This window comes from Cicer arietinum, chromosome 2 (assembly GCF_000331145.2).
Source record: "Cicer arietinum cultivar CDC Frontier isolate Library 1 chromosome 2, Cicar.CDCFrontier_v2.0, whole genome shotgun sequence".
NCBI lineage: Eukaryota > Viridiplantae > Streptophyta > Magnoliopsida > Fabales > Fabaceae > Cicer > Cicer arietinum.
The window spans coordinates 6,873,120-6,893,847 of NC_021161.2; the positions used below are offsets into that span (position 1 = coordinate 6,873,120).

The following is a 20,728-nucleotide window of genomic DNA, read 5'->3' on the forward strand; positions in this document are numbered from 1 at the left end:
TTTACTTTTATTAACGAAATTTTTTTATTAGTGATATCATAAAGTCTCATCCTTATTTTTTTACTTTCAGATAACTATGAGAATTACAGGTATTAAAAAGTTTGAGACTAAATTTATACTCACAATTTTATAAGTCGATGATGTTTTATTTTGAGAAAAGGTGAATTAAATTTCATACTAATAGTCTTTATGTTTTATAAAAAGTGTAAGAGAAAAAAAAGTAAATTATGAACAAAAGTAAATTAATTATTTATTTACAAAACTCATAAACTAACATCCACTGCACTGTAAATAACCAGATATTATTATTCATTAATGGACAACACGATTTAGTGTTTATATATAATTTTATAAAAAAAATAATTACATATTTATTAGATGTAACTTTTATTTAGCATCCATGATAGCCGCCGGCCCTTGCTAATGTTTACATGTGGCACCACAATATACATCATAATTCATTCTAATATTCATATCAATTTGGAAATTTTGTTACAGAAAATCACCATATAAAAATATTCTTATTTTATAAAAGATAACAGATAGATACGAAATTTAATAATTAATATAGAAGAGCAAACGGGAACTTGGTAAAGCAGGTTTTGTAGAAAAGCAGGTTATGTACCAGTGAATTGAATCTATAGAATGTAATTGCATTCAAAATCTTTGTTTATACTTACTATTTCCCGACTGCACCCAACCTTCCCGACACCAACATGACTCATTCAAATTTCGACAAGAAATACATGAATAGAATGAAAATAACACGAAAACTCCCAGACCCTGAAAGCACCAATATTAATGATTCAAACCTGACTGAAACCTTGTTGACAATAACTCAACAAATGATATGGACTACTCAATAACGTAGCAACAATACAATCTAAAGGGTAGGACTATGAGAGAGTATTGACAAGAGTGGCACAAAGGTCAACCACCTAAGCTTGTCATATTGCCTTGTTGGAAATATGAACATATCATAATCAAGCAGATGAACCAAGCTCTTCAACTTTCTTCTCTGAATCTTCCTTGTTTTCTTTTTCTGGTGCAGATTCTTGCTCCTTAGTGTTGTCCTCAGACTTCTTCTCTTCATCTTTCTTTTCAGTATCTGCACTCCCTTCAACACTCAAATTCTGAAGGATATCAGCAGCAGCAGATGCATCCTCGTTTTCCTCTTTCTTTAGGGATTCAGCAATTTCTTCGAATGTTTCCATGAACTTTTTGCAATCTAACAGTAAGACAAAATAACAGTTAATATATACCGTACATTTAGACTAAGTAATTAATGAGCTAGAAGAACAAAAATATTTTTTGTAGAGCGCAAAAAGTAGCATTTGTAACCATATACCAGTAAGCCTAAAATAGAGAAATGTATGCAATGCAATGGAAAGACACCAGCAATAAACTACATATAAGCACTAAAATTATTCTCCAAAATAAAGCTAACATAAAAATAATAAAGCTTAAATGCAATTGTGATCCTTGTATTTTGTTTCATTGGCGATTTTGTTAGTCCCCCTATTTCTATTCTAAATCCACGATTTAAATCCCCCATTTAAAATGACAGGCTTTTCCCCACCTATATATTTTGATCCCTATTGTCAATCTCGGCAAGATCGTATGCAATCCCGGAATCCCAGTGCATTGGACAGACTCACTGCGACGCTACTGGCTGTGGAAACACCTTCGACGGGTGTGGTACTTGCGGCCTCGAATTGCGCTCTAATAGCGGACCACTGTTGTGGCCCAACCCACGATGCAACCTGTTCCTGTGTTTTCTGGAAAACACAGCTTTTCTAAATTTTTTATTTATTCATTAAGGGTATTTGGGTCTTTTCAATGCAAACTCACTTAACCTAATTATTTTATTTATTATTATTATAAAATCACAAAACCCCTTTTCGCAGCCAGCATCGTGTACTCAGTTTCTTAGTTTTGTTTTCTTCTTCCTCTGTTTCACTTCACACACGCTCGTTTTTCTTTTTTGATCTTACTAGTCTTCTGTTTTCTTCTTTGCAACCAGTCTGTTTTGCCCTCTGTTTTGTCCCTAATGTGATTACCTCTTTAATTTAAATTATTTTGCTATTTTTAAGTTTTTTGTTTACAGTTTTCATTTTATGTTTAGTTTATATACTGTTTTTTGGCCTTCACAATAGCGGTCATCCCACTATCTCATTTTTGGAGTATGGCGCTCCGCGCCGCTATCTGAGATTGACAACATAAATTTTGAGACTGAATTTTGATAATGTGACAAGTGAGATGCTAATGGGGAAACTCTATAGATGATATGAAAGTCTAGATGGTTTCGAAGTTAACAAATAATATCCATTTGATCAAAACAACATTAATTTATATCACACATGCAACCAAGTTTGAGGTAAAACACTTTTTAGGTGGATTATGATAGAACAAAGCGACCTCAATCAAGCAAGTTTATGAAAGGAGGAAGCCAAATATTGGGGCACAATAGGAATATTTTGTAACTAACAGCTGTTATAACTGTCATAAAGCAGTTAGTAGCTAGGTGGTTAGTTGAAAACAGTCTGCAGTAGGAGAATGTATTGTAGAGAAGCAGTTTTTGTCAATTAGCAGTTGGATTAGAAGGTTTTCAGGTTCCTCAAATAACCTGAGATTACTTTTCAGAAATGAAGAGTTCAAAGGGATACCCTGTTGCGATTCAGTTCTTGCATCTATTTCTGGTTCCAGTTCCTATCAACTGGTATCAGACTCTGATCTTGAAGCAATGCCGCGGAAGGGAAACACAAGAATGGAAAGAAGGGTCATAACATTGGAAAAGACAGTGGAGATCGTTGCGCTGGAAACAAGAATTGCAGATCATGAAGCACGACTGATCCGCATAGAAAAATGAAGAAGTTACTCAACTCGTGGCAACGTTTCCCAGACACCGGAACAAGAAACAAAACCCCAAAAACAAGATTGAATCTGGAGGCAAAACACTTTCGGATGCGAACGCTGTCCATAAATGGCAGAGGCTCAAAATTCCTATTTTCGAGGGACATGATGCATTTGGATGGTTTTCCAAGTAGGGGCGGTATTTTCGACTTTGACGAGTGCAGCACGAAGAAATAATGGAGGACGGTATGGTAGACGTGGATGGAGATGCTTAGGCTGATTTAGTGGTAGGAGGATTGCACCCCAAGCCGGTTCCAATCTCTTTTAAAACTCAAACAAGACAACTCTGTTCAAGAATTTCTCACAAAATTTGAGAAATATGCAGGATCTTTCAAGGGGATTGATGAACATTATTTGATAGAGATCTTTATACATGGGTTGAAAGAGGAAATCAATGTAAAGGCTTGGCTGTATGAACCTCAAACAAGGTACGGCACATAGAAGAAAAGAATGTGGCTGTGGGAAAAAGTGGCGAGAATCTTAGAGGCAAGAACAATAATTAACTTTTCGAGTATTCTGGACCAAGAACGGTCAAAGATTGGCACCCTAACAAACAAGTGGACTCAAGTATTATGGATTCACAAGCTTTGGTCAATAACAAAGGCTCGGGGAACAACTAGTGTGGGAGGAGCACCTACCAAAGATTGACCCAAGCGCGAGAAAAGATCAAGAAAGAAGAGTGCTTGCATTGTGAATTGTGATTAAAAAATTTTGGACAAAACCATGTTTGAAAAAAATAAACAATAGCACTTGATGATTATGGAGAATAATGGAGATGACGCTCATGAATCTGGCAGTGACCCGGATCAAGAAATTGAAGATGAAGATAAGAAGACTTCTACTTGTTTGGATTAGGAAGCATTGACATTGTATTAGGGTTAAGCTTGGCTGGCAGAATTAGGAGACATTAAGGCTAATTCCAAGAAGTTGACCATAAAGGTGAAGATAGAAGGCTGAACAAGAGTTGACTAAGTCAGCAGCTTCGTTAAAATTAATTAAAAGAGCTTTGAAGGAAGGAGGGACAGGGATTTATCATTGACTGCAGAACAATGGATCAGCAGGCTACTTCGGGACCCATTCCAGCAGCAATACAGCAGCTTTTGGAAGACTATGCTGAAATGTCTCAACCTCCTAAAGGGGTGCCAAATACTGGGGAAGAGTAGGAATATTTTGTAGCTGATAGCTATTATAGCTGTCATACAGCAGTTAGTTGTTAGGTGGTTAGTTGGAAAACAGCCTATTTTGTATCATTGGTTGACCAAATAACACAACAGCATAACTAACACCTATTGTGCAAGATTGTAAATATCCAAATGAATAAGTGAAACACATTAATAGACATAGACAAAGGGATACATCATACATGAAGAAGCTACTCCAATAGCCCATCTTATAATCAGATCTAAGCCCACTATCCCAACAAGATTCTCACAAAATAGCACAAAGATACAAAACCACAAGTTCATCTTAAAGTTGAGTTCACAGAGCCGTGAACTCCTAACATTTAGAAAAACCTAGCTCAAACATCCACATTCGAAATGCCTTAAACAAAATGAAATGTTACAATCAAGTACACTTAGGTTGCAACAACCTAGTGGGTGCAGAACAAACACTTTGCTTAGTTGGCTAATTGCTAGGAATAGCAATTACTAATATAGCAAGTTTGGTGAGTCAAATCCTTTGAGCAAGATTTGGAGTTCGAGTCTTGTAGATGAAAAAATGTGGTTGGGAGAAAAGACCCCACTAAAGGTCTGTTTGGTTGGAGGTAGATGGAGGGAGGGAGGGAATATTATAAATGAAATATGTTTGGTTCAGTTTTTAAGAGGGGAAGAGAAGAAGAGTGGAGCCCGAGGAAAGCAAAATATCTCCTAAAGTTCATTTTGCTCTACCTCCATTTTAGGGGGATTTGGAGGGGAGGATAGGTGACAAAATACACATAAATCATTTAAAATCCCTTCCCTCCCCTTGAACCAAACAGACCCTAAAGTTAAGTTCCACGAGGTATTATCATAGAAAAAGTCGGTAATACTTTGCACCAATAAAATAGTTAAAAAATGCGATATAGTATATGTAAATAGATTAATCAGTACCACACCAAGCAATATCAAACTAAAATAACTTACGAAACAAACAAATCTAAACACACTTTACCAATAATACAAAAAAAAAAAATAAAGAGATGAAAATTAGCATATTTACTTTCGATTGATTGGAACCGAATGCAGAAAAACTCGTGTTTCAATTCACCGTCGGCAAAGTCCCTCGCTTGCCAAACGCAAGATTTTTCGTTCCCAGCATGCTCTTGCACAGTCATTGTAGGCAGAACTAAGAAAAACAAACAATCAAACACCAAATTAAAATTTAAAAAAAAAAAAAAAAGCAAAAAAAGCAAAACGAAAGCAAAAGCAATTAGAAATACTGACTACGATGATTAGCGCAGATCTTGAGAGTCTTCGATTGTCTCATGAGAAGCCTAATTTTTCCGGTAACTTTGTGTTTGAGGAATTTCACAGTTCCCGCTCCTCGTTCCTTCCACTGATTCCCTTCCTTGTCAAAACGGTATAGTTTCGCTTTGCTACAAATCAACCAATCAAACAAAAAATCACAACAACAACAAAAAACAAAAAAGAGAAAGAAAAATTGTGTGAGAGAGAAAGCATACAGGTCGAGAATAGCTTCTTCATCCTCTTCGCCAGTGCTGACAGCGACTTCTTCGAGTCTGACGATCGGAGCGACTTGAGCTCCGGTGTCTTCGTCGTCACCGGCGGGAACTTCCTCCTCTTCGTGGTGTTCGGCTTCGGTGCTGGTGGACATTTTAGATGATGGAAATGAAATGTAGAGAGAGAAAATGTAGTGAGAGAAACACAGAGTGAAGGGGTTAATAGGGTTTTTAGGTTATAAAAAGGTGAAGAAAGTAGTGGACGATTGTATACAGCGATAAAGTGCTGTAAAGTTACGCAGTCTTTTGGATTAACCGGTGGATGATTGCCACGTCTATCTTATTCAATTGTTGGACAGTAACTATGGTTGTGGACTAACATGTTATTTTTGTGGGGGATCATTGTTTTCTAAAACAACACCTCATAACTTTATTTATTAAGATAGAGAGTCTCATTCCACAAGAGGATTGTATTTGATTATAACAGGTAAATTATCGAGGTATTTGCTTAATAATTCTCCTCATTTTCTCGGCATTTTATCGAATGTCAATTACTAAAAATGATTGAAATGCAACAGTATAAGCTAACATCTTATAAATAAAAATGGAGACGATTGAGCAATAACTTATTATCAAACCAAGTGAAGTTAAATTTAAAAGGGTTCAATTTAATCAAACCATGTGCAACTTAAATCGCATCCTTCTTAACAAAACTAAAACTAGAGTTATCTAAGTTACAGCAAATATTATGCACTCATTAACAATTAATGATCCCCTAATACAAAGTAGGGTTAGCCTAAAGATGAAGAGCACAAACTAGACTCAAATAGTTGAACTTAATCAGAACAGGGTGCAAGCTAAATTAACCGATTAACTCCACAACTTTGAGGATTCCCATAGTTTCAGCTAGCGCGTCTCAAAGTCTTCCATCAACCAAGTAGCAACAGCAATGATAACTATATTGGCGTTCTAAAAGACAACTCTGAGACCCCATCTTTGATCGTTCATTAAATGGGCTTCAAAGTTAGCCTTCAGAAAATTCTCAATGGGGGGATACAAGACGACTAGGTAACATTGACAATGGTGATTTCCACGAGATAGGTTGGTGGTAGGACGCACGTGAATTTGTTGATACTTTGTTAGAATTTTCATTGAAGTCGAAATGTTAGTGCACATGTATGTCTTTTGATTATAGGCTAATATGAATTTGAATTTACTTTTATAGGTGGTACATTGTTCAATAGTTCTTCGATTAATCTTCACCTTTTACTATTTGATGGTCAAGATAAAAGTAATCATATCATAAGATAATCTACAGACAATTTAAGAAATGTATATACACGAAGAAAAAAAAAATCAAAATTATCCTTATCTCATATTTTGATCGTTGATAATAATTGTGGAGGTTTTAATGTCTTTATACACTACATTTAATGTTGATTTGACATAAAATAAATATTTTTACTCTCTTTATTCTACTTGTCTTTTTTTTTTCTCCTTATCTAGTATGTCCCTCATACTAATCATTTAGAAACTTTACCAAATGTTACAATAATATGCTCCAAATTTCTTGATTTTCTCTACAGCCATTTAGACATATACATAGTTTAAAAACAAGGTAAGAAATATTTATTTACATAATTAGTGTCTTTAACTTTCTCCTTATGCAAAGCACCTAGGACACTCAATTACATGTGATGTTTCGATTAAATCTTAATATTTTATGACAGTAATTTGAGAAAATTATCAAATTTAAAGGACCGTGCGCGTAATTTATTATAACTTAAAAATTAATTGTGCTAACCGAATGTAACTTAAATGATCCATTCAATAAATAAATAAATTTAAAGGACTTGAGCGGGAAATTATCAAATCGAGAAGAAGAGGAAGAATAAGTCATAGCAGTTGGAGATAGAGTAGGGATGGCAATGGGTAGGGTACTATAGTACTCGTCCCCATACCCGCGATTTAAAAAAATACCCATACTCGTGCTCGTACTTCTTGGGTATTAACTTTAATACTCGTACCCTTACCCTCTGGGTACTTAAGTGCCAATACCCGTTACCCACATTTTAACTAAAAAAACGATAAATAAATGATATTATTGTGATTAAATTTAAAAATTATTCAAGTTATGCTATGACTAAATATCCATAATAATATTTTGTGAAATTGCAAGTTATGCGACAATATTATCTGAGATAATTGATACAAAGTTGCAAGTATAATTATAAAGTCACGATTAATAAGATATAACTATTAGTTATAAAATCACAATTATTTACCTATTTATCATAATCTGATTCTTAAAAAATTTGCAAACGTTTATGTTTCAATTATAAATATTGTAATGGTCCAATTATATTAATAGATGTTAAAACATAAAATAAAACAATTAATTAAACTAAACACTAATATAATAAATAATATATTTATATAAGTGTGGGTGCGGTGCGGGGCGGGTACTATAGTACCCATACCCGCTTAATTTTGCGGGTAATTACCCGTCCCCATGCTCATACCCATTATGCGGGTTTTTACCCTACCCATTGTGGGTTTTTTTTGCGGGTACCCACTGGGTATGAGTTTAATTGTCATCCCTAAGATAATGGGAAAGAAAGAGGCACAACAACTAGAGTTTCCAAGAGGAAAGGAAAAATATGTGATTCTTTTTTTTTATTTTTTACGAGGGAAATGAAAATCGAAATAACGGAGAGAGTGTGTTTGAGGGGTGGACTACTAACAAAACATAAATGAAAAATTTACATATTCTCTCGGATTTTTTACCAATATATCCCCTTTTTCTTTTTTCTAAACCAAAATACCTACTTTCAAATTTATATACCAGATTGCTCTACTTTTTGGGTCTCATAGGAAGTCGCGGGCCCAAGATGCGACCAACTGAAGAAGATTCTGAATTGAACCTACTTGGAGGTCGCTGGCCCATGATGCAACCTCCTACTAGGGTTGATTTTTTTTTTTTGCCGTTTTATGTATTATTATATGAATTAAATATATTAATAAATAATTAAATTAAATAATAATAATAAATAATACATTAATAAATAAAAATAATAATAATAATAATAATAATAATAATAATAATTATATTGTTATTATTATTATTATTAAAAATCATTATAATTAAAAAGTATGGCAATTTATGATTAATCAATTTGCTAAAATTAATTCGATACTTACCAAATTTGCTACTTACCAAATTGGACAATTTGCGATTAATCAATTTATTACCAAATTGTACAAAATTAATGATTAATCATAAATTGCTAAAATTAATTTTCTAATTAAATATGATTTGGTAAATTGATTAATTTTCTCATTAATTTACAAATTAATTTAATATCAAAAAAATTGATTTGTGTGATTGGTAAATTGAATATGCATTAGCTTGTTTGTCTTGTCACATTTACTCAACCGCATTAAATTTGATATATATATATATATATATATATATATATATATATATTGCCACATTACCAATCACACGAATCAATTTTTTTGATATATTGAGATAAAATCAAGTAATATATTGTATACTAATATATTGTTAACTTATCTCAAAAGATAAAGTCAAATTAAATATATTCATCTTCCAAATGTATTTTAAAAATATATATATATAAAATGATTAGAATAGGTTTATTTTTTACTTTTATTACTTTTTCCAATCACACGAATCAATTTTTTTGATATTAAATTAATTTGTAAATTAATGAGAAAATTAATCAATTTACCAAATCATATTTAATGAGAAAATTAATTTTACCAATTTGTGATATGTCGTTAATTTAACCATTAAATGAGAAAATTAATGAAAAAATTAATCAATTGTACAATTTGATAACATGTTGATTAATCGCAAATTGTCCAATTTGATAAGTAGTAAATCTGGTAAGTATCAAATTAATTTTAGCAAATTGATTAATCATAAATTGTCCTACTTTTTAATTATAATGATTTTTAATAATAATAATAATAATAATATAATAATTATTATTATTGTTATTTATTAATGTATTATTTATATTATTATTTATTAATATGCTTAATTCATAATAATACATAAAACGGCAAAAAAAAAAAAAATCAACTTTAGTAGGAGGTCGCATCCTGGGCCAACGACCTCCAAGTAGGTCCAATTCAGAATCTTCTTCAACTGGTCGCACCCTGGGCCAGCGACTTCCTATTGAGCCCAAAAAGTATGACAATCTGGTATATAGAACTGTGAGTGAGGTATTTTGGTATAAAAAAAAAAAAAGAGGATATATTGATATAAAATCCTCTTCTCTCATCCCAATACTCTCTAAACTTGTCAATTTAAGAATTTTTTTTTTTTTTTAAATCAAAATACACTTACAAATTGTTCAACTCTCATGTGTTAATTTGAAGGTTTTTGAGAATACAGGGAGCAACGAAAAGAACAATTTTAATATTTTTGAATGAGGTAATTCGAAATTTTAAGGAAATTATAATTCTAGGCAATTTAAATACTTTAATTAAATTCCTTTCATTTCTAAATTTTATTATTTGGATAAAAGAAATGTTCTTTTAAAACTAGGCTATTTTTATAAATTTCAAAAGTTTTGGGGCAAAAATGAATATTAAATTTATGTCTAATTATATTTTGGAAAAGTTGTGCGACTACTTTGCAAATTTTCAAGGACCAATTTGTAATTTTTTTAATTAAATATAGGGACTTATATGCAAATTTTGAAACATGTAGGTCAAAATTGTAAATTTAAAAAATTATAGAGACCATATCATAATTCATACATTATAATGTAAAGAAGAAATTTGAAATTCTTAGATTTTATGTGGTATTTGAAATTTTCTTATTTTGAAAGTTTTTCAAAATTATTATCCAAACAAAATAATTTAAGTTGAAAGATTTGAATTCACTTAAAAAATTGGACTCCCTCATCCAAACACACTTTTAAATTCCTAGCAAATCTAAAAAGTTTTAAATTGTTTACATCTGACTCTGTAATTAATAGTCTCTTTGTACCAATGTGGAGATTAATTTCTTCTTTTACTTTCTCCAATGTGTGAGGATTGTTCAATAATAAACATAAGGCCCATGTGTGAGTAACACTACTAGTGTCTGTTGCCTCCAGTAGTGCCTGCAATTTGAGTAAAAGATTGTTGGAATTTAATTATGAGTGGTTAGTGTCACATCGACTAAGAATGAAGATTATATTGAATATATAAGGAGAATGACCTATAAACCTATTGCCTTAAGATTTTAAGTTGAAATGTGGTATCTAAATCTCTTTTGAAGTGTTTTAATACTATTTATTGACATATAATGAGTAATTGCATAAATATAAAATGAAAAGAAAAAGAATAAATAAATAAATGTAAATAGCACACTTAATTAATTACCAATGATGTAGCTTTGATGAGAGTATCAGAATCAAAGCCATGAATGTTTGTTCCATGAATAGTAGAAAGCATAACATCCATAAAATCTTGATCACAATATCCTTCATCACTACAGCATCACCAACAGTAAAAACACCAATCAAACGCATGTAATCCCTTAAAGCATTCAAACACCTATTTGCTTCTTCTTCTTTAACAATCACATTATCCTCAAAATATCTCTTCCCAGCAACCATTCTAAGTACTGTATTGAATGCCACCTCATGAAACCATTTCTTCATCTCCACCATTAAAAACCCATTTTCGTCTTTTTCTCCACTTGACCTATAAAATTGGTCAGTTTCTTATATATTTCTGAAAAATTGTAATTTTTGTATTCTATAATTTATGGTAATTTTGTTATTAATAATTTTCATATTTTATCAAAGGTAAAAACTGTTTTTTTGTTTGTTTTATCGTTCTGAAAATCGTTTTTTCTAAATCAATTATAAAAATGATTTTTTATTAGAATTGTTATAGATCTTAAAACAAATAATTTTGTTACTTGATAATTTATATATTTTTTAAAAAATTGAAGTTATTTTATGTTTATTTGTAAAAGTGAAAGTTACTTTTTAAAAAAGAATTAGTTCTAAAAAATGATATTTTTGTAAAGCTATTAAAAACAATTTTTTATTTAAATAGTTTTTAGATTATTATTCATATTTGTAGTTTTTAAAAATCCATAATAAACAGATGAAAATTTTAAAAATGATAAAATTATTTAAAAAATAATTGTTTTACAAAAATAAAAGTTATAACAAACGCAAACAACTTTTTATTTTAAATAATTTTTATATTCTTTTTATTTAAAAAAAGTTATAACAAACACGTAGAAACTTTCAATTGTGATTAAATTTAAAAAAAATGTGATTATTTTATAAATAAAAAAATCATAACAAACATACTCTTCCAGATTATCTTTGAGAGATTTTTGAAAAAATAAAAAATTATGTTTTTATTTGTCTATCATAGTATCATTATTATTATTATTTAAATTACTTATATAAAAAAATTTGAAAAATTTCTAAAATTTGATTATAATTTAAAAATAATTAATTATTTTAAAAAATATATATAATTTTAAACAACTATAGCAAACCGATACAAACTTTGAAAAATGATGATTTAATTTTTTTTTTAATTATTTTACTGAAAAAACTATAACAAAGAAACGTACCTATAATTATTATAAAGCTCTTTAATCGAGGTTTCCACTTCAGATACACGAAGTTGAGTCAATAGATTGATTCAGTGGTTAGAAAGAAAAGATAATGTAACAAGCTTCCTAATTTCACGCCAAAAAAAGGGACCATAAGGTGCAAAACCAACCACTCATTTAGGGCGGTTGATGGTTGGTATTTAAAAAAAATCAAAACTATATCTATTTTAAAATCAATATATATATTTAGATTTATAATTGAGTCTATTATTTAGTTTAAAATTCATTATAAAACTAATTGTAAAATTAGTTATGGTTAAATAACTGATTTATAATTAATCAATCGGTTTTAAAAATTTTAATTTTAAAATTGATTTTTTTTTTTAAATAATATTTATTCATAGTTTAAAAATCGGTTATTTAAAAAATCGATTTTTTAGATAAATTTTTTTGAAAAAATTTTCACCAAATTTTTCGAGAAAAAATTCGATTTTAATTTTTTTTTTATTTTTTTTCGATATTTTTTTGAAAAAAAATTCAAATTTTTTTCAAAAAATAAAATCTCAAAATTAACAAAATATTGATAGTGGATAAAATCCAAATCCAAATATAAAACACAAGTGGTTATCCAACCGGTTTATTATAACCATATGATTTTAATCGGATATTTAAAATGGATGTGCATCCGGTTTTGGATTTGGGTATCATAACTGAATTTTTTGCACAATCCTAGCAGGTACTCACCCAAATCCGCTTCATTTGGATGGGGAAAACCCGATTTGATTGGGTGCGGGTGTAGATTTTTCCTCGCTCACCACCCCGCATCCGAACCCGCTCCGCAAGTAATATTAATATAATTTTTAAATTTTATATACATATACATATACATATTAATAATTAATATCTTTTTAAATATTAAAAATTATAATTTTATCTCTTTAGAAAATATTTTTTTTTATTTTATAATTGTCTAATAACAATTGTTTTATTTTATTATAATAGTTATAATTTTTAAATTTATAATTATATATATATATATATATATAATTATATATATATATAATTATATATATGAGTGCGGGTGTGAGCGAAGAAACTCGAACTCCATTGCGGATGAGGATGAGGGTCTAAATTTTATATCCGCTATGAAACGAAAGTGAGTGCGAGTTTTCTCCGATTAGTCAGGTGCATGAGTGGAGGAGGCAAAATCTACTCTCACTCCGTCCCATTACTATGTCTAATATTATCTTTTTTTTATAGATATATTATCTATTTTTACATAAATTTTATTTACTTAACATAATTGTATTTGAGATGTATCATATATTAAATATTAATAATTTTTTTTAAAGTAATTCAAACTCTAATTTATTATATTGTGGAAGTCTAACTAGTTCATTCTACTATAGTGATGTATTGCCTATTTAATAGTTATACTCTTCTCTCTTCAGTTTCATTAATTATCAATATCATATTAATGAAAAAAGTATCCTAAAATTTTGCAAAATTCTAAAATTAGTGTTCTCTTTTAGTTTACCATGTAATAGTAGTACTAACTAATTTTTTTTTCTTTCTAATTGTTAAATCTAATCAATATTATGTACATATTTTGAAGTTATTATCATCCACTTTACATTGATTATAATTATATACTGATAATTGTAAAATAACTATAAAAAACACTAAATTGATTTGCTTTCCGAAAAATCTTTGAGTGCCACTAATATTGACATATGTAAGGATTTTGACATAAATTAACAAATATATTTAGTATTATATATTTTATAATAATTTTTACTCTCTCCATAATAAAATACAAATAAAATTAACTACTTATACACTCATTAAAAAAATCACTTTTTTTATTGAGAACTTATTTAGAAAATTAGTTATTCAGTTTGCTTTTGTTAATAGTCCCTCGGTCTCTTTTAATGATCACATATTAATAAAAGAAAACTGTCTCAAAATATACTATATTTTTCAATTATTAAATACATTTATTGATATTTTTTCTAAGAAACCCTTAATTAATATCATAAATAGTTTTTCTTAAAACGAATGGAGAGAATGTTTCCTTATCAATTCTTATATTTAACATGAAAGAGTAAAATATAGTTTAGTGATAAAATATACAATTATTTTTTTCAAAAATAAAAATATACAATATTTAAATGCCTATTATATTAGTTGTATTATTTTCTGTAAAAAAAAAAAACTGTGTTATTTAATTCATATGTCAAAACGTTAATTATACAATTAGTTGTAGACATAACCACTATAGATTGAACTTATGGCTTCCAACAAATAGGTCATCCTGCAAGAGTAAAGACATATCATGTTGTAGGCCTTTAATCATCCATATCACATGCATACTCATAATCAACATATACTACAACTAATGAATCACCATGTTCGCTTCTAAACATGATACATGACCTGTTGTGTCATTCAAGTACCTAAAAATCCATTTGATTGCTTCCCAAGGTTGCTTACCTAGTGCGGACATAAACATGCAAACTTGACTAACAACTTGTGCCAAATCGAGTCTAGTGCAAACCATATAATACATTAAACAGCCAACAACATTGGCATACGTAACCTTTGACATATACTCACTTTCTGCATCTGCTTTTGGACATTGATCCAATGACATCTCAAAGTGATTCATCAATGGAGTACTGCTCATATCAAATATGTCTAACACATTTTAAACATAGCTTTTTCGAGAGAGCCATAGTTTTCTAGCACTCATATTCATGTGAGTATCCATACCAATAATCTTCTTAGCAGTACTTAAGTCTTTCATGCCAAACTCTTTCCGAAATAATTTTTAGTTCATTTCCATCATGTAAATGATTAGCGACAATCAACATACAATAACAAGAAAATAAAAGAACCATCGACAAAGCTCTTAACATAAACACAACAATCATACTCACAAACTTATGTAGGCAACCTGAAGCATGTGTGAATCAAAGCACTTGTACCACTGCATTGGAGATTGCTTTAAACCATACAAAGAACTCTTCAATTTATAAACTAGTTTGCAATGTCCAGTATCAATGAAACCCTATGACTGCTCCATGTAAATTTGCTCATCTAGATTATCATAAAAAAATATTGTCATCACATTCATCTGCTCTAAATACATGTCTCGACTGGCTACCAAGGCTAACACGACTGTGATAGAAGTATTTCTGATGACTAGAGAGAATATATCATCATAGTCGATCCCCTTATATTGTGAATTTTAATTTATCTCATTCCAATGACAGCACATGCTTTATTATCACCCAAATAAACAAAACCAAAAATTTCTTGACTTGAATGTGTGGTCCCTACTACAATGTCCGATTTGTTTGTGGTCCCTACTACAATGTCCGATTTGTTTGCATTTCAAGCACTCTTATATTTTTATGTTCTTGGACTTAGACATTTTCTTTCCAAAGTATGCTTTACCTTTGTTCCTCCGACGATATTAACATTCTTTTACATACAGACTTTCGTGACTTTCCTCGGTGTAACACTCCAGCCATTACCGTTACCGACGATACTACCTCACGACCTTCTCGCCCTCCTCTTTCCCACCGTTGAAAATCTGATGAGTTTTTGCCTTCCGTGGGATTCGAGCTCGGTACCTAGGGGATAAGTATCTCCTCCGCACAGACCCACTACCAATTAAGTGGCTCTGACTTATATAATATTATTATATATATCTGTTTACACAGTATATATATAATTCAGCTTATTATTATTATTATTATTATTATTATTATTATTATTATTATTATTATTAATTTTATGTAATAAATATATAGAAAAATATATTAAAAAAGGGAAAGTAAACCCATTCAAACATCACTTATTTGAAATCATTATGTGAAACACTGATTAAATTCAAGAGATTAATATAAATTTTATTTAAATGCGAATTATTTGACCAAAATCTTAAAATAGATTTTAATTACCTCCCAACAAAATTACGAAATATTACATATTAATTTAACAAATGGAATATTTGCAATCGATAGTTTATACCCCAAAACGCAAGTGTAATAGAGAAAGAAAAAAAGAAATTAAACTCTCCCTCTCTCTCTCCTTAAAATGAAGTCATATTTATTGTGTAATGGAATGTCACCTAACAATTTAGTTAATTCTCCCACTTTAGGATACATCTTTAAGTTGCTTATTGCCGGACAAATTTTGGTTAAAATTTCATTATACGGATTAAAACAAATTTGATTCCTCTCATTATCTTGAGAGTCAATAGCAAAAATTAGTTATCAATTTTGTAAGTCTTAATTCCTCAGATTCAGTACTAAAAAAAATAATAATTAATTTTTTATCATTACATTTTAATTATATTTATTTCTTTTAATATAATTTATTGAATGATACTCAAAAAGTAAGGATAATTTTTTTTTAATAATATTCTTCGGATAAATTACTCTCTTAATAACTACCTATTTTTTTTTTATCTTAAAGTGATGCTTCCTATTAAACAAATCAAGCTCTCGTGAAAATGAATGTCTTTTAATTAAATATCAAAAATATTAATTTAAAAAGCATGATTAATTTTTTTTAAAATACATTATAATTAATTATGTTATTAGAAATCTAAAAAATTAATTGACTTGATATGAAGAGTTGTTTAACAGTGATCAATAAGTTTAGCTTATTATATTTAAATAATAATAATAATTACAGAAATAAAGATGAATGAACAAATATAAGACAAAAAATATAAACAAACAATTTTTTAAATAATTAAAATTAAATAATTGATCTTAAGTAATTAATGAGTTTCAATAAAATGAATCATTTCAAATATTTTTGGTTAGACTTTATCTACTTGCCAATTAAATTCCCATCAATTCATTATCTTAAAAACTAAAGAATAAAATAAAATAAAAATCATATAACTAAGAACGGTTCCTCTATCTGAATAGAAATATATTAAATATGGAAAAACATTTATTTATTAAATAAAAGAATGATTGAAGAAACTTATAAAAATAAAATATAATGCCGTGCGTGATTGAAGAAACTTATTACTTACCCCTTAAATAGAACAGTTTCCTTTCATGCTTAAACCTTTTGACTTATCAACAAATCAAGTAGAAATTTATTTCCCTATAAATACATATATATACACACTTTTATTTGCACATGTTATTCTGAACAATTGGATTATTTGCTTTCTCTTAATTTGGTCCATCATGTTTATTCGTTTGTGTTTATTTGTATGTCTCTTTCTCATTCTGGGATTGAAAATAGAGCAAGTTAATGCTCAATTGTATAGGAGATATAGGAATAAACTATACCCTTATCGTACATTAGTTGTGGATTCATTAGGACAAGGAAATTTCTCTACTATACAATCTGCTATTGATTCAATCCCTTCCAACAATAATGTTTGGATTTGCATTAAGGTGAAGGAAGGTACCTACAGGTAAAATTATATTAAATTATATCAAAATTGTATTTCCTGCACATAGTATTTCAGAAAAAGTAGATTTTGTTTTTTATTTTTCAAAAAAAAAAAAAAAACTATGCACAAATCATGTGTTTCAAATTTTTATAGAGCCTTAATTTTTTTTTGAATTTAGTATCACAATAAATTACCTTCATATACTTTCTATAAAAAGGTTGTAAAGGAGTCAAACGATCATGTGCTTCAAAATTGTTTGGATCACTTTAGATACTAACTAGTTAGGAATACTTTTAATTTCTTTGACTTTTAAATATATATTGTTTTATACATTTACAATCTTGCTCTAGGTTTCATCTTCTTGTTAAGCCGTCCCAATTTCCAACTATGTCAAGTTCTTGCTAATTTTAAAAGATATATATAATAATATTATAAAAATAGGATGAAGAAAATTAATTCAATTGGCTTAATTGGTTTGAAAATAATACTAAAAAAAAGAAGTTAATTAATGAGTTAATTAGGAGACTACATGATTTCCAATTATGAAAAATGTTATAATTGGTGGTTATTTTTCAGAGAAAAAATAGAGATTCCACGTGATAAGCCTTACATCATATTGAAAGGAGAAGGAAGGAGGAAATCATATGTTGAGTGGGATGATCATGATACAACAGCACAAAGTCCTACATTCGTAATAATGGCCGATAATATTGTTGTCAAATCCATTAGTTTTAGGGTAAGAATTCATTTACCATTTACCAAGTCTTTTTCATTTCAATCTTTATTATCTATTTTTCGTTACCCTTTTGATTTTTTTCTTATTCCATATATTGCATTTACTTTTCTTTATAGTTGCTATATAAGGATCATATTTAATGTCTATAAATAAGAATAAGAATGAGAAGTAAAAATTGATTGAATTACATATCACATATTAAATTATGTTAATCTACTTCTAACTATAGCATTTTATTTTTAATTTGCATGAAAAGATCAAATATAAAAAATAAAGATGCTTTTAATAATTTCCTATTATTTGACTAGCTTTTTAGAAAAACTGATTTGACCAAAAACATGACAACAGACTCAAATTAGTTGACCAAGTTATTGCATTTGTTCCGGAATGTTTGGTGAAAATTAGTTCAGAACCCAATATAACAATACTGGTAACTGAATTCCCTAAAAAAAAAGAATAATTATTTGGATTTAAGAATCCTTAGTACTACCTATTTACTACCTTTTGATTTTTTTTTCTTATTCAATGAAAGAATCCAAATTATTAGTGTTTCTTGTCACTTGGTCAACATTTCCAAAAAATAATTTGAATTCTTTGGTGTATAAATTAAATATGAAGGATCATGTTCGCTATCTCATTGTTCAAATGTATTGAGATTCAAATTAAAAAAATAAAAATAAAACAAAAAAACATAAAACTATAGGCTTAATTACAATTTTGGTCCTCTTATTTTAGCTAAATCGTGAAAGTAGTCATCCCATTTTATTTATCTCCAGTTTTGGTCTCTCAAACAGAATTTTGATCTAAAACTTATGAAATTTTATTGTTTTTGCTTTTATTTAAGTCACATCATGTATCAATATCTCATTTGCAACAATTGTACTTGAAATCTACGATCATAATAGACTTTAAAAAATGAAATTTGATCAAGTTTTGGACTAAAATTCTATTTGATGACCAAAACTGTGGAGAAACAAAATGAGAGACTACTTTCGCGACTCAACTAAAATAGATGGACCAAAACTGCGATTAAACTATATATGTTTAGTATTCTTGATTCTTAGATTATAATAATGAATTTTGTTTGTAATGTGGAGCAGAATTCATACAACAATCCGTTAAACAACAGACCGAAGAGACCTGCCGTAGCTGCAATGATAAGTGGCGACAAGGTCTATTTTTATAGAGTTGGTTTCTTTGGCTTTCAAGACACTTTGTGGGACGACAAAGGAAGACACTACTACGAGCTTTGCACCATACAAGGTGCTGTTGATTTTATCTTTGGAGCTGGCCAATCTTTGTTTGAGGTAATTTCATTCATTCATTCATTTGTATACATTCATATGTGGATGTCACAATAATAATACAATAATATTTTGATTGAATTTTGTAGAGGTGTTCCATATCTGTTATTGGTGTTGGTTATATAACAGCACAAGGTAGAACAAATCCAAACGATGGAAGTGGATTTGTTTTCAAAGATTCACACGTGTTTGGAAATGGGACAGTTTACTTAGGAAGGCCTTGGAGAGGCTATGCTAGAGTGTTGTTTTACAATACCAATATGACCAACGTTGTACGACCTAGTGGTTGGAATTCATGGAACTTTGATAGTCGAGAGTAAGTTTCCTCTTTTTGTTAGCTAATCAAAAAATGTTTTTTTTCTTTTCTTTTAAATTTATATTTAACATAAGAGACTTAAAAAATGTTTTATGTTGATCCAAAAAAATTAAGTATCTTATTGTTTTTTTTTGTTCAGGGATCATGTAACATTTGCAGAGCATGGGAATTTTGGACCTGGAGCTGACACATCCAAACGAGTGAAATGGGCTAAGAAATTGGATTTAAAAACAGTTGAGAAAATGGCAAGTTTGAACTTCATTGACCCCAAACAAGAACAATGGCTTCAAAATCAACTCTTCTAAAACTAATTAAGATGTGGACATAATTATCTCGAACAGGACATTAATCTATGCAAAACTATAAACAAGCCCAAAGATACTGTCGACAAACAATTTTGCTATCTACAAAGTTTATTATATACCATACTTCTCCAACATTTCTAACATTTTTTTAACTGTTGCATTGGCATTTGAGAAGAAAAAAAATTATTATTTTTTCATTGTTAAAGTTTAATGTATCATAAATAAATTTTTTTCAATATTTATTTATTTATTACAAATAAAGAAATAGATAAAATAAAATAATAAATAATTAAAAAATATTATAAAAAATTAAATAATTATATCAAAAATAATAAAATATATTGATTGTAACAAAAAGAATAGAGGGAGTAAATTATTCGAAATTGAGTTATGCTATCTTGGACTATGCCACGTAGCAATCTCTCATATTCGAAGTTTACTTGTCTAAAATATTTTTTTA

At 29.2% G+C, this 20,728-nt stretch overlaps 2 protein-coding genes and 1 long non-coding RNA gene across 4 annotated transcripts; 1 reads left to right on the top strand and 2 right to left on the bottom strand.

The window, feature by feature from the left end:
• Positions 1-632: 632 nt before the first annotated feature.
• Positions 633-5,815, bottom strand: LOC101503134 (ran-binding protein 1 homolog b-like). The gene is made up of 4 exons (XM_004489866.4): positions 5,576-5,815; positions 5,337-5,488; positions 5,113-5,238; positions 633-1,228 (listed from the first exon to the last, which is right to left on the bottom strand). Exons 1-4 carry the CDS (start codon positions 5,725-5,727, stop codon positions 984-986), a joined length of 675 nt encoding a protein of 224 aa, XP_004489923.1. The 5' UTR covers positions 5,728-5,815; the 3' UTR covers positions 633-983.
• A 3,770-nt stretch (positions 5,816-9,585) lies between these two features.
• Positions 9,586-12,356, bottom strand: LOC101503678 (uncharacterized). 2 transcript variants are annotated; one of them, XR_012162064.1, is made up of 4 exons: positions 12,195-12,356; positions 10,976-11,299; positions 10,599-10,713; positions 9,586-9,802 (listed from the first exon to the last, which is right to left on the bottom strand). It is a non-coding gene; the product is annotated as an uncharacterized lncRNA (long non-coding RNA). The 2 variants fall into 2 exon arrangements; XR_012162063.1 differs by lacking the exon at positions 9,586-9,802 and having other exon boundaries at positions 10,387-10,713; positions 12,195-12,355.
• Positions 12,357-17,300: 4,944 nt separating this feature from the next.
• On the top strand, positions 17,301-20,386 carry LOC101504005 (probable pectinesterase 29). The gene is made up of 5 exons (XM_004489868.4): positions 17,301-17,628; positions 18,184-18,343; positions 19,444-19,650; positions 19,737-19,963; positions 20,103-20,386. Exons 1-5 carry the CDS (start codon positions 17,396-17,398, stop codon positions 20,266-20,268), a joined length of 993 nt encoding a protein of 330 aa, XP_004489925.1. The 5' UTR covers positions 17,301-17,395; the 3' UTR covers positions 20,269-20,386.
• Positions 20,387-20,728: the final 342 nt, after the last annotated feature.